The sequence below is a fragment of the Gambusia affinis genome, linkage group LG12, assembly GCF_019740435.1.
Source record: "Gambusia affinis linkage group LG12, SWU_Gaff_1.0, whole genome shotgun sequence".
NCBI lineage: Eukaryota > Metazoa > Chordata > Actinopteri > Cyprinodontiformes > Poeciliidae > Gambusia > Gambusia affinis.
In genome coordinates, this window is record NC_057879.1 from 17371878 (window position 1) to 17381595 (window position 9718).

Sequence of the window (9718 nt, forward strand, 5' to 3'; positions counted from 1 at the left end):
TTAAATTACAAAATACAAAATGACAATTGATTATGTTTTGTGATGTTAAAAATGCCAGAAAAGCTTTAGTGTTCATGTAAGCTTTCCTTGTATAATTAAGAAACCTACTCATGGTTTTTGTAAGTAGAAAGAAAGAAAAAGGGTAATATTTAGGTCAAAAAACCATTTATTCATAATGTCACCCATCTTCCAAAACTCTTCTCAATAAATTGTCCTCTTAATAAACGAAAACCCGAGATTTATAGACCACAGCAGTTATGACACAGAGAAGGGTAGGGTTAAAGTTATGTATTAAAAGAAACAATGAAGCAAAAAAAAAAAAAAAGAAGAAAAATAGAGTACAATAGAAACACAAAATAAAAGTTCATTTGGATATAATAAGGAAACTAATGAAGGAGAAACTTGTTTATAGACCATAAAACCAGGAAGCCAAGGAGCACATTCATCTCTTATTTTATAGATTGTTCACAGTTTTTGGGCTTACAAAAAAAACAACATAAAACTGTATGAAAAGAGTTTAGAAAAAAACAGTTTACTAGAGTAGGATAATTTCATCTTAGCCCAGTGATACGTAAAAAATAATTTAGAAGAAAAACATTCTTAAAGCAAGACTTCTTTTTTAAATATAGTGTTAATGGTAAACCAACTACAACATTGTTGAATGCTGCCTAACTTGTGTAATTATTTAATTCTTATATTTTATTCTGAATAGAAAACAAGTCTACAAAACGTGTTAATTGAGTAAATTTCTATTTTCTGGCGTTTCTGGTGAGAAAAGAAAATGGTTTGTAAAAAAATAATTGAAACATACAGAAAACAATGTTCTTTGATCACATTTACAGAATGGTATTTCAGCAATTTACAATATATTTTTATTATTCTTATTTAGCTTTAACAAGATGCCCATACGATTAGTGTAAGGCTATTTAATCAATCAATGGTCACAGAATAATACTCATAGAATAACTATAACATGTTTTGAAAGAGGTCTTTAAAATCTGAGTCTATATCTAAACTGAACATCTCTGATGGGCTGCATCGATCCAAAGCCCCAACGTCGGAAGTCGATTTCAGGAATTTCCTCCTCAGGGTTCTTCAGCTCAAACTCAAAATACACCAACATGAGGAATACAAACTGTTTTAGCTCATTGGTGGCAAAGAATCGCCCAGGACACATGGAGACTCCCGCCCCCCAGGGCATGTTGAAGTACTTCACTTTCTTCCCACCTTTGAAAAAGTCAGTTTTCTTGCTGCCGTCTGGGTTCAGAAAGCGATCGTATTTGAATGCATGCGGCTCAGGATGAATCTCTGGGTCAAGGTGGACCGCACTGTAAGGAAAGATTGACATCCTGTCACCTTTGCGGATGAAGTATTCACGCCCATCGGCCATCTTGAGAGTCATGTCCTGGAGCACAGCCCTGGTGAGGAGGGGTGCAGCAGTGAGCCGGAGGGTCTCTTCCACGGCGCTGTCTAGCACTGGAGTTTTCATGAGCATTTCACGGGTCAGGTCTACCAAGGGGCCACCACGTCTGACTTCCTGCCCCGTCTCCTTCAAAACTTTATCAACCTCTTCCCTCACTGCTTTCATGGCCTCAGGGTGTTTCAGAAGGAAGAGGAGAAGCCAGAACGAAGAGGGTCCAGTGTTGCCCTGAGAGGCCCAGAGAAGCACAAACATGTACCTGTTGATCATTGACTCGTTCATGCCCACCTCTTCTTTGGACTGCTGCATGTCCCACACCCAACGACTGATGTTGTCCTTGGCTTTCATGTTCTGCACAGAGACAGCATCCCAGAAGTAGGATTGCAGCCTGTCAGCTTCCCACTTCTGCTTTGGTGGAAGGACTCCATATGCCAAGTTGGGGAAGAGTTGGTCGTATTTACGAAATTCATAAAACAGAGCTTCTGAATGAGTTCTGTCCTTCTCTTTGGCTTTCTCCTCACCTCCCTCAGACTTGTGTGGCACATTTCCAAATAAGGCCAAATAACCGGCTCGAAAAACAATGTTGTAGCTGTAAATGAACAGTCCATCTTCCTTCCAGGGGCTCTGACCTGTGCCTGAGCCCACGCTGTGAAGCATAAGGTTTTGCAAGTTACTCATCATGGCTTGTGTCATTATTTCCAGCCCTTCCCCCTTCAAGTGCTTATTGCTGGCATTCAGCAGGACATGGTGATCATTCTGGACAGCTTTGTAGCCAAAAACCCTGTTAACAAGCTGCTCGGCAAAACTATTAAAGTCCAGCTTCTCTCGACTCTCCTTAACAAAAGCCCCAAAGGAGAGTGGGTCCTGCAGAAATGTAAAGTAATATCCTCCAAGCTGCACCGTAAAAACATCACCATGTTTTTTCCTCATTCTCTCCAGAAACTTAAAACTGTCTCTGCGAAACTCCAAGACATGGCCCAGCCAAGGAAAGAGACCTTTGTCAAGAGGGGGTTCTCCTGGACGCCTTTTCCGGAAAACTCCGAGAAGGTACAGCCCTCCAAGCAGAGCAACCAAGCAGCTGAGGAGGACAGGCAGCAGCAGCCCCATGACTGTTTCTGTTGGCAGCCACAGAGTGGTGTTGAGATGAAGTCCAGGTTCAGAGAAATAAGCAGCACATTGCTCCTCCCATTTGTAATGGGTTGCAGATTTCCAGGAAAGGAGATAACATTCTTCAGCAGAAATAGAGCGATGAAAATATTCACTTCAAGTTAGATCTAGGTTAAAGTTTATTTTTATTCTTTTCTGAAAATGAGGAAATGGTATTTGGAACTCAGTGTCACAGAAAGAATTCAGGGGCTTTAACCCCATTACTTAACAATTTGAATAGTCTTAGGCTTGTAACCTTTCCCTCTTTTGCTCCAAATGTTCAGTGGTCTTTATAGCCAAACACTGTTGAATTTGCATCAGGGCAACTGAAACAGTTCCAAAAACTGAAAAACTGCAGGGAAACATATTTGCAAGCTGAAATCTATGTTTTATGCTGCTTCAGGAAAAATGACTTCCTCTCTGATGACCTGTAAAAAGAAGCAAATGGAAAACAAAGGAAGCAGAGTAATAAAGTGGTGGTTAACTTAACAGACATCTTACAAAACAAAAATCTCATATGGAGCCTTTCAGTGTGGAATTGCATGTTTTTCCATTTTATGCCTGGATTTTATCCAGGTACGCTAGAATTCTCCCATGAACAAGAACACGCAAGTAGGGCTGGGGGAAGGAGCAATAAAGTGGAATAAATTTACAAAAGCACAAATTTCTGAGTCGAACACCAAGGAGTGATGCAAATAATTACAGTTTTTTTTTTGTTTACAGTTTGAGTAATAGTGTGAGGAATGCTTATCAACGGGTTTGATGCTTCTGCAACAGGTTACCTTCATGTCTTAATGTGGATAAGAAGAACATCTAAGAGAAACCGACTGATGGAGCACGACACCAATCAGCTGGAGCTTTGCAAGTTGCACTGAAATTGATAGGAAACAGAATGCGAAATCAATCGTAAAACCAACATAAAATTTAAAAAAATTGAGTCATGTCACAATGTGTGAAATTTTAAGATTGCCTACTACATCTTTACCTTGCACAGAAAGATTCAAAAAATTTACAGAAGCTTGGGGGGAAAAAAAAGGGAAAAAATTGTAAAAGGACATTGACTGGAAAAAGCTTTAATCACGCTTAAAAGGAATAAATGAAGTAACAGCTTAAACAAAAAATGTAAGCCAAAAAATAAAAAATAAAATTGTTTTGGTCAGAAAGTTAGAATTTCCAAACCACACCTAACGAGCATTTTTCATTATATTTGGATTTTATTTTATTTTTTATTTTATTTTTCTGCATGTATTGAGTGCATACATTAAAAACAGCCAATCAAGTGACTTCATTGTTATATTAGTACTCTGTTATAATTGCACTATATGTTCTGGTTACAAAGTAAGCTCAACAGAAAAAAGAAAACCTTGAAAAAATTCAGACCTTGAACTACTGATGAAACAGTCCCCTGACCTTCATTTTGCTCACAACCCTATCATCTGTTCAAGATTAATCTTTATGCAGTTGAACATGCAAACGGTAATACAGGTCTTGCTTAAAAATGGGTCCATGAGGGAAATGTATCTCAGGTTATCATGATGGCCATGAACTAAATTGCAACAGTGATGTAAGCTTTATTGCATTAGACTGCAGCCGAGGCATGTCTAATTCTGTGTTTTGTTTGTCTGTTACCAAGGCAGTCGAAAATGACAGGCGGAATGTTGTGAAATGTGGTAGAGAGAGGCTACAAATGGTAGGATTGTTTTAAATCAAGAACATTTACACTCGGGTTAATCCCTGGACAGGAAACTGGTGAAAACACAATATGTTCTAAATAGGCCATTATTTTATCTTGATCTTTTAAAAATAAGAGAATGCTGTAATATTAAAAGCCAATGGCACCTGCAAAGTCTACAGAAGAAGGACCCAGCTGTCCTTGTGTTTCATCAGCAGACATATAGTGCCACCTACTGGTTTATGTCCTACTACATAAACCTACTGGTAGTAGGTTTATATATATATATATATATATATATATATATATATATATATATATATATATATATATATATATATATATATATATATATATATATATATATATATATATATATATATATATATATATCTATATATATATATATTCTGTGCACCAGAATAGAACCCAGGACCTTCTTGCTGCCAGCTGTGCCACTGTGTAGCCCAACTGTGTATTATCCCTCTCTAATTTCATATTTATTCACTACTGTTGTTCTGGTCTACTACATGAAATCCCAATAAAATACATGGACGTTTGAGGTTGTAACGATAACACAACCAACTTGCAAAGGATGCAAAGGGCAGCATTTCATATAAATTTGAACTCGCACTGCATTCAATTTAGTGCACTTTCAGTAATAGACCACTAAGTGGAGCTGTGCTCCTTTTTGAATATTGTCACCGCAATGTTACACCGTTTGACTTCAGTTTGGATTTAGTTTTGAGCAAGGTTAGGCTCTGAGATATTTGTCTCTTTTAAGAAGGCCATGTGAAAATCTAAGTGTGAAAGGACAGCTTTTTGTGCTCGATATTTATAATTTCAGGTGATAAAAAATTAGAAATGTAATGTTAATGATGTGAAATAAATGCATAAAAAAAAAGTTGAAACAAAGAAAAATATGTATTTAACTGTTCTTTGTGAAGGTTAGGAAGATTTGGCAACTTCTCTTTCACCTCAGCTTTAATTTACATTTTACAGTGTACATCTGGTTCTTGATCACTCAGATCTGAGCTTGTAATTACATAAAGGAAATGCCACACGCTCATTAGGGTTCAGATCTGTTTTTGATGTCTTCTCTCAACAAAGATGAACACAATGCAGAACATATCATAAAGTAATTATAAACCTCTAGGAAAAAAACAAAACATAAACTGCTTAGTTACTTTAAGTGTATTTTTTATACAAGAAAAAAATATATAACTTAATGCCTTATTGATCCCAAAGGGATATTAAATGTTGTAGAATTATGAAAGAGCGTTATTATTTGCTGCTTCTGTTTGATATGTGAACAATTATCCGCAAAAAAAATGATTGGGGTAAGTGGAGATACAAAGTTGAAACAAAGTTGATGAAAATGGGTTGATGACATGTAGCCAAACACATTGTATTTGCCCTCATTAAAAGCTATGTATTATTTTGAGTGCTGGTTAGCCCTACTTTTGAAATAAAATGCTTGCAATCATTTGTAATTGATTGTTTTGAAATAACACATGTCATATCATATTTTTACAATGTTAGCTAATTTAGGTCACAAAAAAAAAAAAAGAAATATAATTTGTCTTCACGATTTCACATTATGTCCTGGAAGGGAGACCACACCTGGGAATCACTATGACTCTGCTAAAATTCTGTCTGGGGGTGGAGCTATTCGCTGTCCTAGCAACGCAAGCTAGTGTTGTGTTAAAGACATCAGGGAATTAGCTGTACTGTTGGCGCATTTTCACTCTGTATTATGTCTATAACTGTCTGCTGTAATCGAATAAATGTGATTTTTGTCACATTCTGAAAATAGTAATGCATACTACTATTTTAATTTAAATTATACAATATATTATATAATATATTATACAAAAATTATACATATCTAAATAGGATCCGATTAAATTTTAAATTGTTTTTATAAGACGATAGCGCTATTAGTTTTTTATTTTTAATTTTATACTTACGTTTACTAAAAGCTGCACTTGCTACATCATAAAATTGCTATCAACTCGTAATGCGATAGTTGTATCTCCAATTTTTTCTTTCTAACATTGAACTAACCACGTGGGAGCGTGATGTCAGCCCGGCGTCGGAGACAGTTACATCAGAGCCTTGCCGGTGTGGTGTTACGACTATTACTTCCGTATAAACTGTGGCCGGTAGAAGCGCTCACGAAGCTCATCTGATAGTCTCTTTGTAAAGCTTCTCCAAAGCAACGTAGGTAAAATCTTTTCTCCTCTGTACATTAAAACTGTGACGTCAGTTGGTAAACAGCCGACAATGAACTTTTGTTTTTATTGCCTCATGGTTCCCTGGCTGCTTAGGCCCTGAATTGACGTTCAGGTCGTTTCAATAGATTAAACCAACGTTCGTTTTAAATCAGAAATACAAAATGAAAAAATCTGTCTGCTATAACGGTCTATACATGGGTAAATTGTTCCATACTTTAAAAATGTAACTTCCTTGTCCTTCATGTCACCTTCTAACAGGTCATGATGAGTCAAGCTAAATTAAAACCAGTAAGGCTGCAACTTTAGAATGTGTATAGATAAGATTCAGTTAACCAATTTTCTAATAAGCTTTTTTTCTGGACTGACTGAACTGTCAAAGTTCTGAAAATTACTTTGAAAATGTTTTAGAAATATCCTATTTTGTGTGCTCCATAGTCAAGATGTCATCTTACGAAGAAGGAAATGATTCAAAGTTAATGCGGAAAGTGAAGGAGAATCCCTTTGTTCCATTGGGTGAGTATGTTTTGTTCCATGGTAATGGAGTAAAAAACTCCATGTTGAATTATAAAGTTTCATATTTGTTGTTGCAATATACAGTTTTGAAATTGAGTTGTATATAATCCCTAGTTGTTTTGCAGGATTGGCTGGATTTATTGGTATTGTTGGACACCAGCTGTACAAAATGAAAAATCGAGGGGACACAAAAATGTCAGTGCACTTGATTCACATGCGTGTAGCTGCGCAAGGTTTTGTGGTTGGAGCCATGACAGTAGGTATGTATCATTTATTATATTGTTTCCTATTTTGGTTGCTTTTATATTAGCAATATCTTTCATCTCATTTACATTAGAATGTATTTACATGTCTATATGAGATAAAAACATCAATGGTTGTGAGAAAGACAATATCTACATTCCCTGTTTGATCTTATTAGTCTCCTGGGTGATGTTACACTGGTCACAGTTAGGATGAAAGTAGGGAACGATTCTTCAAACCTCATCTTCAACATCGATGTAAAGTAGAAATTTGCGTGCAGCAGATCTTCAGTAGAGCTTATGTCTATTTTAAGGATTTTCCTAGACTTGGATGTTTGCCACAATTTTCCTAGCTTCTTTAAAATAAAAACAAACTAGTCCTTTGTTCTACGCTTTGCTTCGTATAGGGGGTCTGGACCCTTGGCTATTAAGAATTGATTGTTTGCTAGAGGTGTTTACTCTTGAAATTTAAAATATTACCCAATTGCTAACAATTGGCTGTGGTGTGTGTAATGTGCCAGTTTGATGCTATGAAACTTGGGAGAAATTGCATTTTTTTACATTAAGTGTTCCCATCACTTTTTCTGTGCTTTTACAGGAAAAGTGATCTAAAGCCTAGATCAGTTGTTGTACAAAGGCTAGTGAAAGTCTGTTAATCTGTTAGAATATTAGCATATAAATATAAATATTAGCATGGATTTGTATTATTCTTTAAATATAATTTCTAAATATTCCATCTGAGTATTTCACTATAGCTCATACTGCACAATTTCCTATTGTGGTAAGGATTAGGCTTGATTTATTGTGGAACTTCAGTGTTCTCTTTAGTTATCTATAGATGATAACTACTTATGTTTGCCTTATTGTGTTTCTTGCTTTATCACAACTCTGAGCTGCATCTTTTTTGATTTGTTTCCATCTTCAAGTTTCCATCCTCTAACTCGCCTCTTTCTTTTTTTTTCCTCTCTTTTAGGAGTCCTGTATTCAATGTACAACGAGTACATTAGGCACCCCAAAGAAGAGCAGAACACTGGAAAACACAACTGAACAGAGACTTTTATAATGAGTTTTTTGTGTCTTTAATACTCACATTTATAGATGTACATTCAGAGGCTAACAGATGACTAAAAACCAACTAATGGTGTGCCCTTCTACAGAAATTGTTTGCCATTGCAAATGTAACTGGGGTGGATGCTTGTGAGAATTATGGCAACACTGGTGTATTTTCTTCTAATGTTTCAGTTTAGTATACAAAATTAAATTTGTTGCACATAAATATGACTATTTATGACCAGCATAAATTGGACTATAGTAATGACTACAAATGGAAGGTCCTGGCTTTCATAGTTATTTATCATTGTCCTATTGAAAGTCAGCTATACTTTTATGTTGTAATTTGGGTTTTTGCCTAATTAAAAGCATTTCCATATTAAATGCTTTTAATTTGTTTTTGGGTTTTTTTTCTGTAAAATGTTCACCTCTCCTCACAAAAGGTTTAACAGATGTTTCCACACTGTTACAAGAAAAAAAAAATTCATGATTTTTGTTATAAGAACTTCTACTAAAATGCTGATTTTTATTCATTGAGACTCTCTGTATTGTACTGTAAACTTTTTTTAAAATATACCGGCATTCATTTATTTTTGCAATGAGATATGAATGATACAAAAAAAATTAAGCGAGTTTTATATATATATAAACTGTGGTATAGCTTGTTAAATACAATGTAACTTGTTTCAGTGGCAAACATTAATTAGTTCCTAAAGTATTTCCAGGGCTGATTATTATTGTATGCAAGTATGTACCCGGCTATTTGTGAAAGTCGCCTTCATTTCCTGAAATAGTTTTGAATCTCTGCTGTGTGTACACTTATATTACGTGCTGTACCTGGAACAGTTCTTAGTTTCATATTTTATATGATAATATCCACAGCTAGTTGTTCAACTCACTTTTGGTAGCTACTGAATTGAGCTACCACTGTTTCCAAAATTGTTTCCTTTCTTCATTCATTAAATAATCTTCCTGTAACTTCAAAAAAAATGTTGTATTCTTTGAAACACACATTTAGTGAATTACTTTACTGACGTGTCTGTCTCTGATGAAGGAAGTGTGTTAAGGGCTGCTGTAAAGATGAGTTTTTATTTGGCAACATGAACTGTCTGCCTGACATGCAGGAAGGGTTGTGCAAGTACTGCCTACATTACAGAGCATGGATGGCATTCCAACGTGAAACCTGTGGTGTCCCTTTGTCAGCATGACTCAGCAAATCGTCCAGCTTTCTAAAGAGTATGTTGTGGAGTAAAAATGAAGTATTATTTTACAGTGTCGTTTATGGTGAGGAGGAATGCACTGTTTTTGAGCAATTATTGTTATGGTTAAACACACATAAAATACCATATAGTAGTATAAGGAAGAACAAAAAAAAAATCCAGTAAGCATAGTTTATGAAATGCTTGTTTGAAGTTAATGTTTGCAGTCAAAGTGACAA

The 9718-nt window shown here is 35.6% G+C and overlaps 2 protein-coding genes across 3 annotated transcripts; one reads left to right on the top strand and one right to left on the bottom strand.

Annotated features, from left to right (window-relative positions):
- Positions 1 to 148: 148 nt before the first annotated feature.
- Positions 149 to 2596, bottom strand: LOC122841414 (7-alpha-hydroxycholest-4-en-3-one 12-alpha-hydroxylase-like). Its single transcript, XM_044134708.1, has one exon. It carries the CDS (start codon positions 2525 to 2527, stop codon positions 992 to 994), a length of 1536 nt encoding a protein of 511 aa, XP_043990643.1. The 5' UTR covers positions 2528 to 2596; the 3' UTR covers positions 149 to 991.
- A 3718-nt stretch (positions 2597 to 6314) lies between these two features.
- higd1a (HIG1 hypoxia inducible domain family, member 1A) lies at positions 6315 to 9271 on the top strand. 2 transcript variants are annotated; one of them, XM_044134709.1, is made up of 4 exons: positions 6315 to 6461; positions 6911 to 6988; positions 7114 to 7248; positions 8204 to 9271. In XM_044134709.1, the coding sequence occupies exons 2-4, from the start codon at positions 6916 to 6918 to the stop codon at positions 8275 to 8277; spliced, it is 282 nt and encodes a 93-aa protein (XP_043990644.1). In that variant the 5' UTR covers positions 6315 to 6461; positions 6911 to 6915; the 3' UTR covers positions 8278 to 9271. The 2 variants fall into 2 exon arrangements, with proteins under 2 accessions (XP_043990644.1, XP_043990645.1); XM_044134710.1 differs by having other exon boundaries at positions 6333 to 6465.
- Positions 9272 to 9718: the final 447 nt, after the last annotated feature.